At 37.7% G+C, this 23602-nt stretch overlaps 1 protein-coding gene across 2 annotated transcripts in view; it reads left to right on the forward strand.

The window, feature by feature from the left end:
- Window positions 1–16165: 16165 nt before the first annotated feature.
- Window positions 16166–23602, forward strand: part of LOC149834344 (hydroxyproline O-galactosyltransferase GALT2-like) — a 37455-nt gene continuing 30018 nt past the window's right edge. For both annotated transcript variants that reach the window (XM_090011350.1, XM_090011349.1), the window contains exons 1-3: window positions 16166–17706; window positions 18396–18628; window positions 18839–19129. In XM_090011350.1, coding sequence (XP_089867476.1) covers window positions 16800–17706; window positions 18396–18628; window positions 18839–19129 — 1431 coding nt within the window. In that variant the 5' untranslated portion in view covers window positions 16166–16799. The remainder of the gene's footprint in view (window positions 17707–18395; window positions 18629–18838; window positions 19130–23602) is intronic.

Below are 23602 nucleotides of genomic sequence, written 5' to 3' on the forward strand. Positions count from 1 at the left end.
CTGAAATAGAAGTGAAAATGTGTGAAAAGGAATCTCTTGAGCTTGTAAGCAAAATGGATGTGTTACAAGAATATGAATACCAAGGCTGGCCAGTCTATCATGAGTGAGGAGTCAAACTCTACTACAAATATGAAGGTAAAGGCAGCTTTAGAAAAGTGCTTTTTGCACCAAACAAATTAGCAGAGCCGGACCTGTCAAGAGGCCAATGAGACTTGGGCCTCAGGGCCCCTGAGCAAAAAAAAATTTTAGGGGCCCATTTTTAATAGGGATTTCATTTTTAATGGGGACCAAAAACAATAAAAAAAATTTAGGGGCCCCAAAAAAATTGGAGGCACTGCCCTCGAACTCCTACTATTAATAGGGGGCTCAAAAAATTCCGAGGCGTTGCTCCCAAACTCCTACTATTAATAGGGGGCCTATTTTTAGGAAGCCCATTTTTAATAGGGGCTCAAAAAATTTCGAGGCCCTGCCCCAGAACTCCCCCTATTAATAAGAGGCCCATTTTTTCCCTTCGCCTCAGGCCCCATAAAATACAGGTACGGCCCTGCAAATTAGCTGCCCCCAAAGAGCTCTCATTTATCATGGAAAGTGCTACCAAATCAAATAACCAATTTCATCCTTCATAGATATAAAGGACGAGAGAGAGAGATTTCCATCTTCTCGTAAGCAATAAAGTGAGTGGACTGCACACAAAATAGGATGCATGACCTTATCCACACTAATTCTTACCAGTTAATTTGAAAAGAAATAGTCCATATAATATAAGAAACAAACTGACACCCATTACAATGGGTTTTGGCTTACAAGTGTATACAAAATTATTTATTTGTGTAAATTGCAAAACTCATATTTCATGTCCCCATTTCTTTTGTGCCAATCAGTAAGTTTCTAAGTTTATGACCATCCTTTTGGTGAGCAATGTGTCATTCATATCATTTGTTCAAAGAGTTTACATATTGTATTTTTTATTGTAATTTACTATATTTGTATGCCTCAACAAAATTTGTGAGCATATATAGCAATAATCTTCTCATTTTCATAGAGAATTACTCTAGGAAAGTTTCATATTCATTTTTAGTATAGAAAAAATCAGTTTCCATTAAATATGGTATGCGCTACTCTAATACTGAAGACAAATTTTTGATATCTTTGGGATGAGTTCATTATAATTATTCACTGCTCTTGTTTGCGGTTTATGTGTTGACACCAAAACCTTGCGAGAGTATCCTGTTAAATGCATGCTAATTAATAGCATGTTAAGTGTGTGTTGGAAGTAACTTTGTAAGACAAGAAATTCCTAAGGCATTTTTTCTCTTCTCGCTCTTTTGTTCTTTACATGACTCACATAACCTACCTAATCATGTTATGTGCGTGATCAGCCATTAGAATGAATCTGATGAAAGGAAATGTATCTTATAAGAATTAAAGCCCATTTACATATAAAATATTCTGTTGAAAAGGGATTAATTTTTGCCATGGCACTGTTAAAAAAAAAGTTTTGAGACATTCCTTGGACAACCTCGAGTTTAGATATTGCATAGAAAGTATGAAGGCCAACTGGGTACTTGGGAAACGTTTCAATGCAGAACCCACTTAAGAAATTTAGAACATCTCATTAGTATGGTTAGAAATGTATCTTTAGTCTACATAAACAACACCATCAAGCAATGATGAGGGGTGGACCACAACTCAATTCCAGCAACATTTAAACTATTAGGACCCTTTGATAAGTGACCTTTTTAAACAACTATTCCAATTCAGCATATTTCCTTTGTTGAATAAATCATTATCAAAAGAATACGCAAAAAGAGTATCATGATAGACCATTGAGTAGCCTGTGAAAAAACATTTACATGTATTTTTCCCAAGGAGAAAACAACCTTCAAAAGAACAGGAAGCGCATATCGAGCTTTCCATCTCCTGTTCTCCATGATTATTCAGGTCTTTGGATCTGTCACTAGTTTGAATAAATCAAAAGTAATTAGTACATTAACCAATCTATATGATCATATATACATAATATTTTGGTCCTCCAATATTACTCGATGAAAATTACCTATAGTCCCTTTATAGGTCGTTCATTTTTCCAAACCTACAGAACCCATTTTTAAAAAGACCAAAAACTCACTTCCAATGTAGTTTGGCTGCAAACTAAACAATTTGTAAGCATGCTTACTTTTAAATGCATAGAAGTAGAAGTATGCCTCTCATGAACATACTGATAGGAACCTCATTAATCCCATAGAGATAAACAGAATTTCAATGTACAAATCATTAGCTACATAATTGCATAAAACCATACTGCAGATAGGCATACATGACCAAACATATTACATGCATATAGGAAATGTGCAGCAACACAATTCTGAAGTTATCCAATTCCATGATAAACCACTCATAAGCACTTTTATCTACTCTAAGTGATCACTCAGAAGTTCAATAACAAAAATCTATTTGACATCAGGAGAAGTTCAAAGAAGTTAGGTCGTAGGTGAGGATATGCCATTTGTATAATGGCATGTCATTGGTTAGTTAGACCATGGTTACCGGAAACTCCAGTATATATGGAAAACCATTTCCAAAATGTGTTTTTTTAAGAGTAAAGTGAAAAAATTTATTAACAAACAATACTATGGTACAGGGTTTTGAGGACGAGGGATCCTCATTGTTAAAGATAATCCAGAAGGTTCCATCATTGGACGTTACAACGGTTCTAATAGAGTCTCATTTGATGTTAAGGACTCTAGGTCTCCTACAGACCAAGAATACAATCCAGAAGAATCCAGCAGAGTCCTATTGAGAAGCAAGAGTTTGAAGACTCCTAGCATAAGCTAAGATAAAGCCAAATGAATATCATGATAACTCCTCCAAGCCAAGAGTTCAGAAAACGTCTATGACCAGTGAAGCTCTAGATAAATCTAGAACTTGTGATAATTATGATAATTGCCCAATCACGTGTAGGACTCCTTGTACTCAAACCAATCTTGTTGTTTTGGACTCTCAATGTAACACCTATAAAGACACATTAAGAGAACCTCTATTCGTGACTTGAGAATAGAGAGGCAATACCGTGGATGTAGGTATTATACTGAACCATGTTAAGTCGTGTGTGCTCGTGTGGAGTTATTGCATTGTGTGTGAGTGTGTGATCTTTTCATGGTATCAGAGTCATAATCGTTTGCATCAATGGCGAGCTGATATTCATTCACCAATAACACTCAAAGTTGGTAATGGCTCAGGTTTGCAAATACATAATGTGGGTATGATTCGCTTTCCTCAAGCTCCTTTTCTTCTCAAAGATGTTTTACATGTTTTCTGTATTACAAAGAATTTGATATATGTTAATAAGTTGGTTAGAGACAATAGCTTATTTGTTAAGTTTCATCCTGACTATTACTACATTAAGGACAAGGTTTCAGGGAGACTTCTAGCTAGTGGAAAGAGTGATGGTGGTCTCTATCTGTTTTCTCTTCCAACAGCATGGCCTAAGGAAGCTATGGTAGGTGAACATACTAGGTTTGATCAATGGCATCAACGCCTTGGTCATCCATCATCAAAGATTGTTCATCATGTGCTCCACCATTTTCATTTACCCTTTCAAAAACATTTTGAGAATAAAGTTTGTGAGGCATGTCAAATTGGCAAAAGTCATAACTTACCATTTGCTTCCTCCTCTCATTGTGTGAAAAAACCTTTAGATTTGATTTTTTCATATGTTTGAGGACCGGCTCCCATTGCTTCTCTTAATAATGAATGTTCCTATGTTAGTTTCATTGATGTATACTCTCGTTATTGTTGGATATATGTGCTTTATCATAAATCACAGGTGTTTGATATTTTTAAGCAATTCATGGTGCATGTTGAAAATCTCTATGATGGTAAGTTTAAGTTTCTCCACACTAATTGGGGAGGTGAGTATCGTAATGTCTCTACCTATTTGCATGCTTGTGAAATTGGCCACCGGGTTTCTTGCCCTCACACTCATCAACAAAACAATAGTGCTGAATGTAAGCATCGTCATATTGTCGATGTTGGCCTCACACTTATGGCCCATTTTGGTGTTCCATTAAAATTTTGGACTCATTCCTTTCAAACCATTGTTTATCTCATCAATCGTCTCCCGTCATCCACTATTGCAAAGTCCTTGCCGATTACAATTTTTTGCATGTCTTTGGTTGCGCTTGCTTTCCTTGTTTCCGCCCTTATCGCTGTCATAAACTTGGTGCTTGATCTACTCTATGCACTTTTTGGGATATAGTCCACCACATAAGGGTTATATCTGTCTCAACATGACCACCTTCAAACTTCTTATCTCTCGCCACATTGTTTTTGATGAAACACGGTTTTCGTTTCTTCATCCTGGTCATCTGTCTCTCGTTCATAATACGGTGCATCCAATGTCTTGGTATGTGCCTCTAGTCATTCCCCATTTGTCCCCTCCTCCACCTGCATCACCTACACCACCTTCTCCTCCCTCTGGCGTGCCTACCATACCCACCTCTGTTGAGCCTTCTCCTTCCCCTGTCTCGTCTGATGCCCGACCACCTGCCCTCTACCCTCTATCTTCAAGATCCGCATTATCCCCTCTGGAACCAACGCATATTCATCACATGATTACTCGCACCATGGATGACACTCGTAAACCCAAAGTTTTTCTTTCCTCCAAACATGCTCTTCCCACGGCCCTTGTTTTTAAGCTCACTTAGGACGTTGAACCCACGTCTTTCACTATGGCCAACCAAGACCCTCGGTGGCGGCAAGCTATGTACTTAGAGTTCAATGCTCTCATCCATAATGGCACTTGGGTTCTTGTTCCATCTACTAATTATCATGTTATTTGGTGCAAGTGGATTTATAAAATCAAGCGACGGTCAGATGGTGGCTTGGAGTTGTTTAAAGCTTGACTTGTCGCTAAAGGCTTCAGTCAACAAGGTGTGGATTATTTTGAGACGTTCAGTTCGGTGGTCAAACCCACCACTATTCGCATTATTCTGGCCCTTGCCACAGGACACAATTGGGCTATTTGTCAATTAGATGTTCAAAATGCTTTTCTTCATGGGGTTCTTAATGAAGAGGTTTATATGGCGCAACCTCCTGGCTTTCAATAGCCTCGGTTTCCCCATCATGTGTGCAAGTTACAACATGCCTTATATGGCCTTAAACAAGCTCCACGTGCATGGTATCATCGACTCAGTTTCTTTTTATTGCATATGGGTTTTGTTGGCTCTTAGATGAACACATCTCTCTTTATTTTCAAAACTGCCTCTGTCACCATGTTTGTGTTAATTTATGTCGATGATATCATTGTGACCGGCAATTCTTCTCCAACGATTCGCTCTCTTATTGCCGATATGAGCCATGAGTTTGCCCTAAAGAATTTGGGTCCACTGCATTTTTTTTCTCAGAATTGAGGTTCTCTCCCTTTTCTCTGGTCTGCTTCTATGTCAGCGCAAGTACATTTTTTATCTTCTTGACAGAACTAACATGCTTGGTGCCAAGCCTATCGCCTCACCGATGGCAATTAGTCGGGCGTTATCCACCTTAAGTGGAACCACATTTGAAGATCCCACTCTTTACCGCAGTATTATGGGTGCCTTGTAGTATATTACCTTGACTCAGCTGAATGTTTCCTTTGCAGCCAATAAAGTTTGTCAGTTCATGCATCGCCCCACTATTGACAATTGACAAGCTGTGAAGCGTATACTGCGTTATCTCAAGTCCGCAGTCTCTTATGGCATGTGTATGACATGCTCCACTAATTCTGAGTTATCAGCGTTTATAGATGCAGATTGGGCTGGTTGTCCTGACGATCGCAAGTCCACAAGCGGATATGGTGTTTTCCTGGGTCCCAACTTGATATCATGGAGTTCTAAAAAGTAGCATATGGTCTCTCGTTCGAGCATGAAAGTCGAGTATCGTGCTCTCTCTAATTCGACTACTGAAGTTACGTGGATTGGTTATCTTCTTCGAGAACTGGGTGTAAATAGCTCTCATTTAATCATTTGGTGTGACAACATTGGTGCCACATATCTCGCCTCTCATCCGGTTTTTCACTCTCGCTCGAAACACATCGAAATCGATGTACATTTTATTCATGATAAAGTTGCCAAAAAGGAGTTACATGTTCGTTATCTACACACTAATGATCAGCTAACCGATTTGTTCACCAAATCATTGTCCTCTCAGTGCTTCTCATTATTATGGTTCAAACTCAATGTGCGTGAAGGCCCATTGTGTTTGCGGGGGACTGTTAAAGATAATCCAGAAGGTTCCAGCATTGGGCGTTACAATGGTTCTAACAGAGTCTCATTTGACGTTAAGGACTCTAGGTCTCCTAGAGACCAAGAATACAATCAAGAAGAATCCTATTGAGAAGCAAGAGTTTGAAGACTCCTAGCATAAGCCAAATGAAGATCACGGTAACTTCTCCAAGCCAAGAGTTTAGAAAACGTCTATGACCAGTGAAGCTCTAGATAAATCCAGAACTTTGTGATGATTATGATAAGTCCCCAATCACGTGTACGACTCCTTGTACTCAAACCAATCTTGTTGTTTTGGACTCTCAATGTAACACCTGTAAAGACACGTTAAGATAACCTCTATTCGTGACTTAAGAATAGAGAGGCAATACCGTGGATGTATGTATTATACCAAACCACGTTAAATTGTGTGTGCTCTTGGGTAGAGTTATTGCATTGTGTGTGAGTGTGTGATCTTTTCACTCATAAACCGAAGATTCAAACTCCCTGATGCTTTTATGGCAAAGTGCACATCACACTGAATTAAACTCACAACTTTGCATGAGTGGGCAAACTTTTATCTAAATAAGCTATTGTTTCTTTCCTCCCAAACCCTCCACCACACAGCACATATCCACCAATGCCATACTTTAAGTCATTTTGTCGAGAAACTAGCGGCCTAAGGTCCAAGAAAAATCTGCCTTAGATCTGAATATAAATCATTGGTCCATGCGATACCCGGCCAGCTGCGAGAAAGGATCTCCTGGAAGAAACCGCACTGCAAAAATAGGTGAAGCAGTGTTTCCTGACTTTGAAGGCATAGAGGACAGCGGTTCGCCAGATGCTCGATTTTCTGTAGCCGTTCCTGGGTATTGACATTACCCGAGAGCAACAGCCATCCATGTGAATAACCTAGCCCTTGGAGAGTGACTCTTCTCCCAGGGTGTTCGAGGCAGGAGCCAGTTGGCTTCGGCTTCCAGGCAAGCTCTATAGGCAGAACTCGTGTTAAAGCTCCCATCAGAGTTTAATGCCCACGCAGATTCTTGGCCACTGCTGGGAACTTGAAGAAATTGTTTGAAAATTGAAGGCTGACATATTGGCATAGGCGGTTCAGTTTAGTTTCTTTTTTCGAGATCCCGAAAAAACTGTGGCATACGAAATGGGATGCAGTCAACATGCCGAATTAGGGTCACATGTTCGAGCTTAAAAAGGTATTTTTCTTGCCAAGGCTGCAGTCTCTGATCTATCTTAGCCTCTATCTTGGCTGAAATGCAAACAGTGTTGAAAAAAAAATGAGAGGACTCATACACACAAAAAAAAACATTAAAAATAGCTCAATGCATTATCGAAGGAACACAAAGAAATACCAAAAAGCAAAGACCATACTCAAAATGACATCCTACACTCACGTACCATTAATACACACCCACTTATTTGCACTACTAACCCACTAACTCACTCACATTTTACTGATAAGTTCTCCCTTTTAAAACAAAAAATGGACACCGTTATAACTTTTAAACTCCCCACTTTTTTCACACGAACCGTCCTCATAAAGGACGTTACAATATTAATTTGCATCACTTTCTTTTGATGCAAAATTGAAGACACCAAGTGAATCTCTAAATGTGAAAGTGCTTTGTTGAGACCATCAGCTACTTGATCATTTGCAGAACAATGTTTCAACATAATTATATTTTTAGCAACAACATTTCGAATGAAATAATATTGAAACTCGATGTGCTTGATTCTGCCATAAAAAAACTTGACTTTGTCATTGCTATTGTAGTCATGTTGTCATAATAAATTTTTGTTGCATAAACTTGAGATTGTTGCGCATTTTCTAAAATCTTTTTCATCCATATAGCTTGACAAGTTGTTGCAGAAGCTACAATATATTCGGCTTCAGGTGATGATAATGTTATAAAAGGTTGTTTCTTTGAGCTCCATGATATAACACCTTAACCAAGATTGAAAATATGAGCCAGAAATATAATAGACATCACCAAAAACATTTCACTAACTATGATGGTACCTTTGCCTTCAATTTTCATATACTTGTCATTTTCAAGCGTAACTTGAAAATTTACTGATTCATCCATGTGGCAAAACAAATCTTGTTTGTCTGTCATGTGGTTACTATATCCAGTGTCTAAAAACCACACATCACCAGTGCTTTCATTTGAATTTAAGCAAATAAAAAATAACTTACCTTCATCTTGCTTTTCTTTGACAAAGTTTGTCTTTTGCTTTGTTATATCCCAATAGTATGGCTCAATATGGCCCATCTTTTTATAAAGCATGCATTGATTTTTCTTGTGACTTTGTTTTTTATCTTCTTTCACACCACTCTCTAATTTCTGGTGGGTGGTGTAGGATCTCCCTCATCTTTGACCATGATAACTAGTTCTACCTCTACCTGCATAATTGTGATTAGAGAAATATTTGCCAATTTTCTCTTTATTAAAAATCTCTACTTTAGACTGAAATGCATGTTAATACTTTTATCAACTAGTCTGTTCATTCTTACTTCATGAGCCATCAACGAACCCATTAGTTCATTAAGAGAATAAGTTAATAAATTCTTAAATTCCTCGATAGTAGTGACAATATGATCAAATTTTGAAGGTAAATGCCTCAAAACTTTTTCGATAATCTTTTGATCAATAATATTTTCTCTAAAAGATTGCATTTTATTAATAATAACATAAATTCTAGAGAAAAAATCTTGAACAAACTCACTATCTTTTATAAGCAATGTCTCAAATTCTCTATTTAGAGTTTGGAGTTTCATTGTGGTTACTTTAAAATTCATAATTTTTACCACTAAAAATAAGAACTAGAGATTGTGAGAGGTTGAATGTATGTTCATACCATTCGACATTATGAACAACAAAAATGATTACCTCTCTGCACCACTTGAAAATCTTTCACTTCAGTTATGACCTTCGCCACCACAACGCTATGCCCAACTTCACCATGACTAGACTCTGATACAAAAAATGTTAGAAAAAAGGAGAGAAACACAAGCTCTATCACATGCATAAACACAAAAAAAAAATACTAAAAGGACCTCAATGCATTATCAAAGAAACACAAGGAAATAATAAAAAACAAAGAATACATAACACTTGAAATGAAAGACAAAAAATAACACACCCTACACTCACTTATAATGTCTCTTTATATAGGCAACACACCCACCTATTTGCACCACTAACTCACTCTCACTTTACTCATATGTTCTTCCTTTTGAAGCAAAAAATGCACACCCTTATGACTTTTCAACTCCCCAATTTTTTTCACACAAACTGTCCTCATAAAGGACATTACAATATTAATTCTCATCAAACAGGTGGTTCACCTTTCAAAATGTAGAAACCCAGGTAGTCTAAGGGCAGAGAAAAGCTTCTGCATCCAAACATATGCTCGACGAACACATCATGCTCGGGATGGGAGTTGAATAGAGTTAACACTTACCTTCTGCTACGGTGAGACCAGAAACTTTTTAAAAGGCTTTGAGCAACATTACTGTCTACATGACTTGTGAACGAGATGCAGAGCCAAAGATAATTACGTCGTCTGCGAACTGCAAGATAGAGAAGCTTTTTAGGCTTTGGATGTTGAGATCATCAATAAAACACACTACCGCTTTTCTGAATAGCGAATTCAGAGAGACTCCAACTATATTAAATAGTAAGGGGGATAGAAGGTAGTCTTGTCAAAGACCACATCCCATGTACATCGTTCAGCATTTATTGAGACCACTATTTGGGCTTTGGAAACAAACTCAAAGACTTAATCAATGAAATGTGTTCCAAAACCCATCGTTTTCATACATGAACGGAGGAAAAGCCAACTGACTGAATCGAAGGCCTTGTGGAAGTCGATTTTCAAGAGAAAAGAAGGGTGTCCACTTCTGCTCAGGAAATCAACAATTTCATTGGCCAACAACCCACAATTGTGAATGCTCCATCAGGGCAGAACTGCTGTCTGAAATGAAGAAATGATATGATTGAGTTCATCTTTCATCCTCGAGACAAGGAGCTTGACCAAAAGTTTCAAGGGTGTTCCCAAGAGGGAGATGGGTTGAAACCTAGAGATATCCTCTACACTGTCCTCCTTCGAGAGGATGAAGTCGGACCAGTTCAAACTCTTTAGAATAGAGTTGGAGTGAAACTCATACACCATCCTTGTTAATACTTTTTTGCAACAATGCCGGAAGGTTTTAAAAAAATAAGAGGGGAAATCGTCTGGACCCGGGGCTTTTCTAGAGGGTAAGGACCAAAACGTGATTTCATCCTCTATGAAAGTTTGTTCCATGAATCTAGATCTACCTGCGTGGATTTGCTTCATGGGAAGCTATTGAAAACTACCACCTCTCGAATCAGGGGCGGGGCTGCAAATAGTTCTTGAAAATAGGCAGTAGTAGCTTGGATGATGTTCGGGCCTGTGAATACGTCACCAATTGAGAGAATGTGGATATGGTTTAACATTCTTCTGTATGATGCTCTCATATGGAAGAACCTGCAGTTTTGATCAGCCTAGCCCAACCATAACACCCTCGATCTCTTCTCCAATCCTCCATTCCTTGATGAGCTCTGTTAAGACATTATTCCTGGATGGGCTCATGTCATTTGATTGTATACACTTATGCTCCTCTTCCCACTCATGAACTTTTTGAAATTAGCTACCTCTTTGATTTTTAATCCATTCTAGAACAAGGGGACGAAGTGAACAAATCTTATTCCAGAGTTTGTACCCCGCCCATTGCTCATCTGAAGGGGCTGACCATACATCTTTGGTCGATTTTTTTTTAAAAAGAGCAAAAGATTGGCTCTGATAAGTATTTTTGAAAATATTTTTGTAAAAGAGACATAGACGACTAATGATGCAAGATGATAGCTATAAGTGCATACATAACTCAACGCAAGGATCTCTATGATGCTTGTTTATATATTTAAATAGGTCTTGCTAAGTGACATTAGGTCGAAGACCAATCTAGTACATTGTTTTACACGAAGGTTTTTCCATGGACTTTATAAATGTGAGCAAAATTTCTTTTTTGGGCGAGATCAAACAGACCAAACAAGTGCCTTGTTGCATAAAATTGCACTAAAGGTGACTGATATGTTTGAATTTACATAGTTTGCTTACGTTGTGAAAATACAACAACAACAACACTTTCTTTAAAGTGATAATTCCCCTTCCAGATGTAGAATTAATTATAGCAAGGTGATCTATAACCTCTTAGGATACATTCTTTATTGGCTTTCTTTGGTATCAAGAGGACTGAGACACCTTGAGCAACCTCAAAGATTAAGCAATGAGAGAGTAATTGTAAAAACATTCCAAAGAAGAAGAAACAGGGTTGACTAAAGTATATATTGACCTTGTCAAACGGCAAGTTAATAGGACCACATTTATCCATTGACTACAATTTCTTGCATGCACCACCAAGCCTCAATGTGCATAAGAATAGGGATGCACAACGAACTAAGCTGGCTCGGGCTTGGCTCGGTTCAGCTCGGCTTGAAGCTCATTCATGCTTTAAATAAGTCGAGCTCATACATGGCTCATATGCTTGGACGAGCAAACGAGTCGGGTTTAATTGGCCTACTGAGCTTGACAAACGAGTAGGCACGATAAGGTTTGGATAAATAAATAAATATATAAATATATATATATAATTAAAAGGTCATTGTTATAGTAATGGGTAGGGTATTAGACTTTTCCTTAGAATGTATTGGGTTTGAATCTCGTCTTTAGCCTTTTTCCGTCGTACGTTAATCTAAAGAATTTTTTGTATGTATATAATTTTTTCGGTGACAATAGTCAAAAGGCATGCTTTGGCTTTGTGGTGGGTCACTTGGTTAACACTAGAGGTTTGGGATCAAATCCCACCTTAAAACTTTTTTGCAAGATGTAATACCATTAAAGCTCAGCACGGCTCGAGCTCGTTCAACAAAGACATTTTGAACCTAACCAAGTTTAAACAACCCAGGCTCAGCTCAAACTGGACTCGTGTGCAGCTCTACATAAAAACATTTATGGCTAGGTAGCACAGATGCACTGGAAAATTTTTGGTCTAAAATGATTTTGACTGGACCGATCAAACTCCCATGTCATTAAACAATATTATAATAGTGAAAAATGTCAAAAATGATTAAAGAATAAGAAAACTGTTAAAGTCAAACCCAAACTCAAGACCTAATCAAATTGAATTGAAATTAGGTGAGCAGGGTTGAATCTAAGTCTAAGTTCAAGTTTAAATCCAAATTCTAGTTCAAAGTCTAAAGTTCAATATTAAGAGCATTGCTTATTATGGTTATTGTACTCAATAAAGCCTTGGGAAAGTTCTACTTGATCAATGAGGCTAAGGGTACGTTTGGACCCTTCCAAATGAGAAAAACTTTTTGGTTGAAAGAGTTTTTCTAAAATGTATAATTTTTTATAGAAAACATTCCTTCATAGGGGGTGGTAAAATCTTTCCTACCAAGAGAAAAAATATTTTTACACTCCCCACCACCACCCACCATCTCATCATCACCGCCACTCACCACCATCACTACCACCCTCCTCTTCTCTCTCATTTTTTCATATTTTGCCACTGTTTTTCTCATGCTACACAAACAAGGGAAAAACTTTCTTTTGAAAAACTTCTCGTATAAAAAACTCCCATAGGCAAAACTCTCTTTTCTTATGAGAGTTTTTCTCTCTTCCAAACCTGCCCTAAAAAAAGTTCTCCATTCAAAACTGATTTTCCAAAAACCTAGGCCAAAATTGTGGGTAATAGGTCAAAAAGCTTAGTCTAAAAACACATGATTTTGTGACCAATGAACAACAGTTTACAGACTGCACCTATGTAATTATGATTTGTAAAAACTAATTTGAAAGGATAAAAAATCATGATTCGCAATGCACAAAAATTTTAGGACGAAAAAAATTACAATTGACTTTAGGAAACATGACCCAAGATGTAAGCCAGAGAAAACAAACCATGCTAAACACATCATGGGGTCATACCATAGGAACACACTAATGTGTAATTACTGATCTATGCCTGTGTGTGTGTGTGTGTGTGTGCCTGTGTGTATGTGGGAAATGCATTGGTGAGGACCCATTTTTCTCAAGCCCTCCAAATAATGTGGCTGCAGGTGTTTTTAGCTTGATTTAAATTGATAAATGTGATTATTATAATTTGCTTAATAAAGAGCATAAAGAACATGTATTAGATTAGTTATTTTTCATGTGCGTGTTTTCTAAAGGGGTAAAAAACCAATAGCTCACATTGCGATAAAACTTGACTATAAACGATTTTTTTTTCTAATTCAATTGAATCCAAAGTTTGTTCCTGAGTAATTAAATAATAATAAACACATCATTAGGATAAAATTCAACAAAAAATGCTGCAATCATGTTTTTTTGTTGAGACTTGGGTATGTTTGGTTGTGTTTTTGAAAAGTGAAATTATTGTTTAAACAATATTCACTTTTAAAATCTCATGAGATTTCAAATCTCATGAGAAAGTGAATCACACACAGTTGTGATTCACTTTTTAAATCCTACTTTTGGGGTTTTATATCAATTCGCTTTTTATGAGGTTTGCTTTTAAAGTTCGATGACAAAAAAAATTTATGTGTTGATTTTGAGACACTGTTCAAATGAGAATCACTCTTTAAAGTGTATTAGGATCAAATGTACACTCGATGAAATTGGGTATTAATATGTGTGTATAAGTGTTTATGTTTACATAAATAATTTTAAATCAATTATATTAATACTAGCCACATTCAACTAATTGAAAAGACCATAACACCCTTAAAAGAGATGGAATTATTGAAAATATATGGTCACCATTTTTGTGTAAAGAATTACTTTTTTTTTAAATCAAAAATTTAAAATACATTTAAAAAATATGTTAGTTATTATTCTAAACAAACACCTCACTCTGCCAAAAAAATGTCCATGTGTTATGAAAATTGCCATTGCAAGCTAACAAGATTACAACAATTGGTCATGTTTACATGCATGGTTCAAAATGTTAAAATTGTTTTGGTAGACGAGGGATCAAAGTGATTTGTTTTTTCTCTGATAATGTATAATGATAAACTTTAAAATATTTTTAATGCTTAATATCAAAGGTATGTTTTATGTGTAGTCTTCACTTTACTATTAATGATTAAAATTTCATTTCACTGTATGGTCACCGGAAACATGTGCTAGGGTTTGCTTTCAAGTGACTGCAAAAAGTAGCTTTTTGACTAACTTTCATAAGGCAGCGCACTAACCAATTAACCTTTAATTTGGTGCTAGATGAGTACAACCATTTAATTATACAAAGTTGCATTGAGATTTGAATCGATTGCGCCTTAATTTTTACCAACCTGGAAAGGTGGAAGAAAGGAGAAGCATCATAGTAAGAAATAATTACCAATTTAAACAAAGAGTAGAACCAAAATTGTTTATAAAAATTGCATAAACCTTCATGAATATTTTTTTTTTGTGCCTTCACTATATAGCAGCCTTATTTTAATTCCATAAAAAGAGTAAAGCTAACTATCTTATTATCATATTTGGTATGTCAATTTGTGATTCCCCATCACAAATCTTTATAGAATATGGTTGCTATTGAAGATCTTAGGTCCTCTATCTGTGCTAATATGGGACCATAAAAGTCTTTCACTATCTATTTTTTGCTCTTCTGCGCTTCATTACTGTATGGGGATATCTCATCCTCGGTGCTGCTGTAATGTTCCTTTTGAATTTTAATGAATTCCTTCTTGCTTCCTCTCAAAAAAATATATGAGAAAAAGAGATAGAGAGAGAAAAGACCAACAAGCATGCAAGTTCATGAGCACGGTCTTTGGATCTTACCTTTTCCCTTTCTCCCTCTCACAGAGTCGCACGTGGGTCCCACTGCATTTTTTTTCAGACATGGGGACCACTAATTTATCAATTAAATTTAGCTTCTTGTTTGCACGGAGCACCACCTAAAAATGCTACCAAAAGATGGGTCGATGTCCAGCTCATAAGGTGGTAAGCAGTTATCACCTCATATATATAAGATTAAGATTTGCTACTTGTTTGTATGTATAAACAACCTAGTAAAGATGCCAGAACTCCCTTGTATGAATTTTTTTTCTCACATCTTACACAATAAATGTGATCTACATGTTTTGTTTAGTGGGAACCAACATTTGGATAGTATAAATCTAACTGTGTATAGGTTTTCTAAACAAGAAGACATCAATTTTTTCTGACCTTCTTATGAGGTTAGATTGTGTCAAAACAATTAGCATTAGATACTCAAACTAGATTGCAAGCATAATCAATTGTACCAAATATAAACCCATATATATATTTGAGTAATGTGCTCGTTTTGTACTATTTTCTCGTTTTGCTCGTTAAGCTCTTTCAAAAAATGTAGTTTTGGCATTTTTTCTGACATCTAACATAGTAGATGTGATGTATAGGTTTTGTTTAGTGGGAAGTGGCTTTTGGATTCTGATAATCTAAAATCAATGACTATGAAGACATCATTTTTTTTCTTGGCTCATAAAAATGCATTTTTTATAAAAAAAATATTATTAAATAGTCCATTTCCACTAAATCTAACATTAAACACATTTAATTGTTCAAAATCTATCGGAGCCTAGAGCCTAATGATGGCAGAACGAAAAAAGAGAGCCTAATATGTTCAGTTCCATATCTCTCTCTCTCTCTCTCTCTCTCTCTATATATATATATATATATATATATATATATTTGTATAATGGCATATAGTTATTTGCCACAATCAACTGTCCAAATTGCAAAATCTGGTTTCCAACCCGACTTCTGCTTCTCCCATAAAATAAATTTAACTGAATTAATCAATCAATTAATTAACGATTCTAATTAAAGTTTGCCTCGGAAAGTGTGAAAGGAGGAGGATGTTGCAGTGGCCGAAGGGAGGAGCCCAGAAAGCCGGAGCGGCTGCGAATCGTCGATGATGGCCGGGAGGGACGCGGCAGAGAGACGGCAATGGCGGGTCAATGAAGATGCTGTCAACGTGCCCAAGCCCCACCTCGAAATACACGGGTTCTGCCATACGTAAAGGTACCGGTCAATCGCTTTACAATGAACGTGTTCCCCATCTCTCTCCAGCCCGATCGCCACTGTTTCTCTTTGTTGGTGCCTTTTAAATCCCCAGCATTTAGGGGTATTTATGACGCAGAGGGGGCTGGCGATGTGTAATTTGTGGGATTCTCGTGAATTTTGAGTTGGCTTCTTTGTGGGCAGGGAGGAGGAATAGTCCGTGATTTCTTGGTTTTGTTTTTTTGGATTGATGCGTAGATCGGTTGTTGGGGAATTGGGGTTTCCGAGTTTTGAGCTTTAGGTGGAGGGGAATGGTGGCAATGTGTTTGGTTGTTTCCAATTGATGTGAAGAGCAAGTGGAACGGATTGGTGGTCGTTGGGATTCGATTGCTGTGGGGAAAAGTGAAACGATTTTGGTTTTTTTTGCTGATCAGAGGGGAAGGATTTGTTCGCGATTCGTAGTTGCGAGTTTTCTCCACGATGAAGAGGGGAAAGGCTGATTTGCTGGGCGGGAGGAGGATGAAATCGTCTCACATTTGGTTAGCCTTAGGTGTGCTCTACTTGGTTTTCATCTCCTTGAAATTCCACAGCGTCCTCGAGATGGCTTCGTTGTTGAGCGGGGACGACAATCTAGCTAGATTGGACGGGCCGGCGATCGCAGAAACTGAGAATGATAGCGAAAACAAGCGTCTCTTCCATTCGGTTCACAAGGATAGCTTTCATAGGAAGCTGGAAGATAGCCAACACCAGAATGCCCCAAAGATGCCTCAGAAGCACCAGGTCAAGGCATCGAAAGGAGGGGTGCTGCCGATTATGCCGCTTCAGCATAGATACGGCAGGATTTCGGCCGAGATAATGAGAAGGAAGAACAAAACGAATGAGCTATCTGAGCTGGAGAAAATGGCGAACGATGCGTGTGCTATCGGGCTTAAAGCATGGGAAGAAGCCGAGAGCTTTTCCTTCCAAGAACTCAATCAGACGATTGATCAGCAGATTGACGGGAAGCCCGAATCTTGCCCTTCTTCTATATCGTTCAGTGGAGATGAAATGGATAGAGCGGGAAGTGTCATGCTTCTTCCTTGCGGGTTGGCTGTTGGTTCTTCGATAACTGTAGTTGGAAAACCTCGAATCGCTCATGAGGAATTTGTTCCCTTGGCCGGTAGAGGTGGTGGAATCTCATCTGTTTTAGTTTCTCAGTTTATGCTCGAACTACGTGGATTGAAGGCCGTTGATGGTGAGGAGCCTCCAAGAATTTTTCACTTGAATCCAAGGTTGAAGGGGGATTGGAGCAAGGTGCCTGTAATTGAGCATAACACATGCTATAGAATGCAATGGGGAGCTGCCCAAAGGTGCGATGGTTTGCAATCAAAAGAAGTTGATGACACTGGTAAGACTTTACCTTGTTTTTCTGGTGCATCTCTTTTTCTTTTCTTTTTTTCTCCTTTTTAGCAGTCTGGAAGTATAAAAGCTTTATTTTAGTAGTAGGGAACTAGAACAGCTATGGTTTTGGATTCACATAAAACTAGATGATGAGTTGTATTACCAAAACATTGCACTCCAGTTTGTATGATTTGGTAATGCTTGTAGCAGTTAAGTGTTCCCAAACATCCTTGGCTAGTGAACTTCTGTCTGTTACTTTCAGTGATCGAGGTTTCTTGAGTGGTCAAAGTTCTGTGTTTTAGAAAGAGAAAAGGTGGCAATGTTTTTATGCTTAGCTACTTCTAATGAATTACATTTCCACATTACTGCAAATATTTGCATCCCAAAATTTTGAAAATGGAGAAGAAATTAATCCTTTTGTTTGCATTTTGTTATCAATGCCTAGTGCAGTCAGCTGGGACCCATGTCACCCATGCATTCAGGAGGTTTTATGTTTAGAATGTTTCCATTACTTTTCTGTTTCTCTCTGTTCTACATAGAAGACTTACTGTCTTCTCTTTCAAGAAAAGTTATGTACCTTGTATGTATCTCTTATGCATCCAAAGTACACCATTTAAAGTAAATCTGATGACCTTATGTATGTTAAGCTGTTAAATGCACTGTTGTTTTTAAAGGCACCTGCATTGTATTGTGCAGTTGATGGTTTTCCCAAGTGTGAGAAATGGATTAGAAATGACATTATAGACTCAAAAGAATCAAAGACAACTTGGTGGCTGAAACGATTTATTGGACGTGCTAAGAAGCCAGCTATGACTTGGCCTTTTCCTTTTGGGGAGGAGAGGTTATTCGTGTTAACTGTACGTGCTGGTGTTGAAGGATACCACATTAATGTTGGTGGAAGACATTTGACTTCTTTCCCTTATAGGACGGTATGTGTAACACCAACCTTTTGTCTATTCTTCCATTACTGCTGCTTTTTTTTTTTTAGGCTAGGCTGCACTTTCTTTCACTTCCCATTTATGTGTTTTGACTGATGGGCTTGACTTGGTTTTTGGTGATGTCATTTTGTGTTTGGACAATCCTGTGGAAGATAAAAAAAAAATGTTCTATATTGAGTTAAATATTTTTATTTTTGGCAGGGCTTTGCTCTTGAAGATGCAACTGGACTATCAATAAGTGGTGACGTGGATTTGCATTCAATATACACCACTTCCCTTCCAATCTCTCATCCAAGTTTCTCACTACAGCAAGTCTTGGAAATGTCAGAAAAGTGGAAAGCTCCTCCTCTGCCTGAAACTTCAGTTTATCTTTACATTGGGGTCCTTTCTGCTACAAATCATTTTGCAGAACGCATGGCAATAAGAAAAACGTGGATGCAATCTGAAGTTATCAGGTCATCAGAAGTTGTTGCACGTTTCTTTGTTGCATTGGTAAGGCCCTTATTCTCTCTTGGTTCACTTTCATTAGATCATTTCTCATCATGGTTTTCTGTAATTTTGGAGGGGCAAAAATATTTCTTCTGTGTATTTTCTTTTAAGTGATTCTGTGGTGTATGTGGATCAATTTCTTGTGTGTAGTGTTCTGTTTTTTTACCCAATAAGGTATTTTGTATTGGAAGCCACCATCAAGCTGAAATCCACATGACTGGGATATTTGCTTTAAAATCGTCATGTTCCAAATAGCTTATTGAACACTAGAATACCAGATCTGTTAAATGAATCCTGCTACATTGAGGTTAGGGGAAAATTTTCATCAAATCAATCCATTTTATGAATAAGGGTTCAAAGGATGATCTAATGGTTTATTGGGAATTCTTATGTGGTTCTCCGCATCTGATATTTGACAGTTATCTAACGCATGTGCCCATCTTCATACTTTGATATGTAACAAGATGGTTTTATTTTATAACTAGTACAAGTATTTCTAGTCTATATGCAAAATGCGTAAAGAGAAGGGGGAGAAGAGGTTTACCTACGTCTTACCTCCGACGGACGGGTTGAGAAGAAGAAGATGGCTTCTTCATTGCAATCGAACGAACTCCACTCTCTCTCCGACGATGGGGACAAGAAAAGTGGTGATTACGAGGTTTAGAAGCAAGAGCGAACAAGAAGAAAAAAAAAGAATAGGGTAGGCAACCTGTTGAGAAGAGAATAAGGGGAAGAAGATGAAGAAGAAGAGGTAGAGAGGAGAGAGAGAAGGGGGCACAGAAGGCTAGAGGGAAACATGTTTTCCCTTTCATCTAAAAATTCTATTTATAGTCTCTAATTAGGTTTTTAGAAAATCTTTCAAAAAGAATTCGTAAAATTTTTAATATTTCAAAAGACCTCTTTTTAAACATATTTTTCTAAAAACTTAATTAATTTCTCCAAAGTACTTCAAAGAGGCTCAATTTGCTTAAATTACGATTTGATGAAAAACGATGAAACCCTTAGCAAAAAAGCATTTTTAAACATTTATCGCACATAATCATGCATGAAAATGTATAAAATTATGCATGATTAAATTCCCCCATGCTTATCGTTTGCTAGTGCTCGGTCAAACTGACCTTGAACAAAAAGCAAAAGACAAACTAAATAAAATAAATACCTAACTCACTTTCGTAGGAATCACAGTTGCATTTAGCATATGCAACAAGCCCTTTAACCCCTGAGTTACCCCAGTGGATGAGTAAGGTCTCGTGAGGGTTTGCAGTGATGCTAGCCACAAACATCTCTGTCATGTATGCATAAAGATTTCAATTCAATAAGCATTAGGCAACTAAGGATTTTGTTTTCACAAATATTTCATGCCATTACACTTTCAAAACATAATTAGTCTTTTACATGCCACCATAGAGTAAAACTGTTTCTTTTACTTTTCTAAGAAAAAACATAATCATTTATGCTTTATTCTCGGAAAATCAAATATACACGTCATTGTTTATTTATCTTCACTCATATGTTTTCTGCACAGGTTTTCTCAATACTTATTGCTAAGCAACGAACTTTTTCTTTCTTGCTCTTAATTTTATTTCTTTTTCTTTTTTAATATTTTCAATTTTTTTACACTTTTTCTTTCTTTTTGTTGAGCGCTATTTCAAATTTTCAGTTTTCGTCACCCGTGTAACGAGCTTTGGGTCAGTGACTCTCAGGCCAGATGACCTTAGGGCACCAGATACAAAGTATCCCTCAGACTTAATTGCTCGAGTCACTAGACCTTCAATTTTAATAGTTTTACGTATAGTTTGCTTTTTGTCATATGCAATGTCAACATCTATTAGGCTCTCTATAAAGTCCATGTAACGGGCTTTCGAGCCGGTGGCTCCCAAACCAGATGGTTTTAAGGTACCAAGTGTAAACACCCTTCAGGCTCTACTTGCTCAAACAAAATAAGTCACAGATATTAACTTAGACATAGAAGTGATTTCCTTCGTTATCCTTTTCGACATAGGAATCAAACGCTTCAACTTGTGTATGAGCCAAGCTACTAAGGAATACGAAGACATCACGCTACTAAACGTATGCTCTTTTTCACTTTTTGATCTCTTGTTTTCAATGTTGTTCATTTGCTTAGTTTTTCAAAAATACGTTGTGCATATTCATACTTGTGATTCAAAATAAACTCTAACGTGCATCTATCGTCATTTTTTTGAAATCCACATAAATAACCATGTTTTTCTAGATTAGTGTCAGATTTTTTTTCGTGGGGCTTAAAAATTCTCTAAAAACGTTAAATTATGTAAAGCATTTATATAAGATCAAACTCATTCCTTAAAAGCCCAATTTTTATGAGTTTTCGTCAATGTACCAGTACAAAGACAAAGAAAGATTTGGATGTGCAAACTACACACTCCCCCATGCTTGAATGACACTATCCTCAGTGGCACTCATGCTTGCATGAAACTATATGAATGCACATGAGAAATAGAAGAAATATGAGAAAAGTAGTAGAAGTCACCTGATCTGTACTGTGGAATCTTACCTGATGCTGCTCTTTACTGATTCTGCAGAGATTCCACCTGTCGCAATGCTTATAACTCATAAAAATGCACAAAATGTAATACATACATGATCTAACCTTCATGCTCATGAACAAAGAAATAATCAAACGCATCCTAAGAAAACTACGAAAGAACAAAAAAATCTAATTCTAAAAATACAACATACAAACACTATGCACTGCCTCACACATCAACGAGGTCAATGACCTCGATGTCCTGACTAACTATAGCATATGAAATGTAGGGCTTCAGTCGTTGCCCATTGACCTTGAAAATGCTACTCGTTCGTGGGTCCAAAATATCAATAGCACCATATGGAAAGACTGTATGGACTATGAAGGAGCCATCCCATCTGGACTTCAACTTCCCTGAAAATAGATAGAGTCGCGAATTAAAGAACCAAACCTTCTGACCAGGCTTGAACTGCTTTCTCAAAATATGTTGATCATGAAAATGCTTAGTTCGAGCCTTGTAGATTTTGGCACTCTCGTAAGCCTCCTCAAGCTCACTCATCTGCAGTTTGCGCTCTGCGTCAGCTTGGGCCATATCAAAATTGAACTTCTTAATCGCCCAGTATGCCCTATACTCCAATTCAACAGGGAGATGACATGGCTTCTCAAAAACCAATCGGTAGGGGACATGTCAATCGGGGTCTTGAAAGCAGTCTGATACACCCATAATGCATCGTCTAAGCGCTGGGACCAATCCTTTCGGTCTGGCCGGACTGTCTTTTCAAGAATCCGTTTGATCTCCCTGTTGGAGACCTCAACCTGACCACTCATTTGTGGATGGTATGGTGTAGCAATCCGATGGTGTACAAAATACTTCCTGAGTAAGGAAACTACCTGTACATTCTCGAAATGTGTACCATCATCACTAATCATCGCTCTCGGGACACCGAACCTACTAAAGATATTGTGCTTGATAAATCGAAGCACCTCCTTATGATCATTGGTCTGGGTGGTCACGGCCTCGACCCACTTAGATATATAATCGACCGTCACTAAAATGTAGACATAACCGAACGAAGGTGGGAAGGGACCCATAAAATCGATGCCCCAAACATAAAAAATCTCTATGACAAGAATGGAGAAAAGGGGCATCATATCACTTTTGGAAATGTTTCTTGTCTGTTGATAGCGTAAGCACTTCCTATAAAACTCATGAGCCTCTCTATGTAGTGTCGGCCACCAAAATCCAGACTGGAGGACCTTCACAGCGGTCTTTCAGCTAGAAAAGTAGCCTCTACAGACTAAGGAATGACAGAACTCAAGAATGGATGCGAACTCCTCCTCGGGGACGCACCTTTGAATCATCTGGTCAAGACATAATCGAAACAACTCTGGATCCTCCCATAAATAATGTTTCACCTGCAACATGAAGCGATCTCTCTTGTTCCTGTTCCAATGTGCAAGGAACTCTCTAGTCACCAAGAAGTTGATATGAGCAAACCAGGGCAGACGCTTAACGTAAAGAAGTTGCTCATCCGAGAAGGAATCATCAATTTGTCCCTGATCAGTGGATGTCTCCACAGTCAGTCTAGATAGATGATCTGCCACAAGATTTTTGCATCTACTCTTATCTTGAATCTCGAGATCAAATTCTTTTAGCAGAAGGATCCATCGGATGAGACGCGGTTTGGTATCCTTTTTACTCATTAGATACCACAAAGTGGCATGATCAAAGTAAACAATAACCTTAGAGCCCAATAAATATGAACGAAACTTCTCGAGGGCAAATATTATAGCTAGCAGTTCCTTCTCAGTGGTCGTATAATTCATTTGTGCATCGGAGAGGGTCCTGCTAGCGTAATAAATGACATGAGACTTCTGTTCTATCTTCTGGCCCAGAATGGCTCCTGCCGCGTAATCCGAAGCGTTACACATGATTTCAAAAGGTACTGACCAATCGGGAGATCGAAGAA

The sequence above is a fragment of the Nuphar pumila genome, chromosome 6 (genome assembly GCF_984573655.1).
Source record: "Nuphar pumila chromosome 6, dmNupPumi1.hap1.1, whole genome shotgun sequence".
In the NCBI taxonomy this organism is placed as follows: domain Eukaryota; kingdom Viridiplantae; phylum Streptophyta; class Magnoliopsida; order Nymphaeales; family Nymphaeaceae; genus Nuphar; species Nuphar pumila.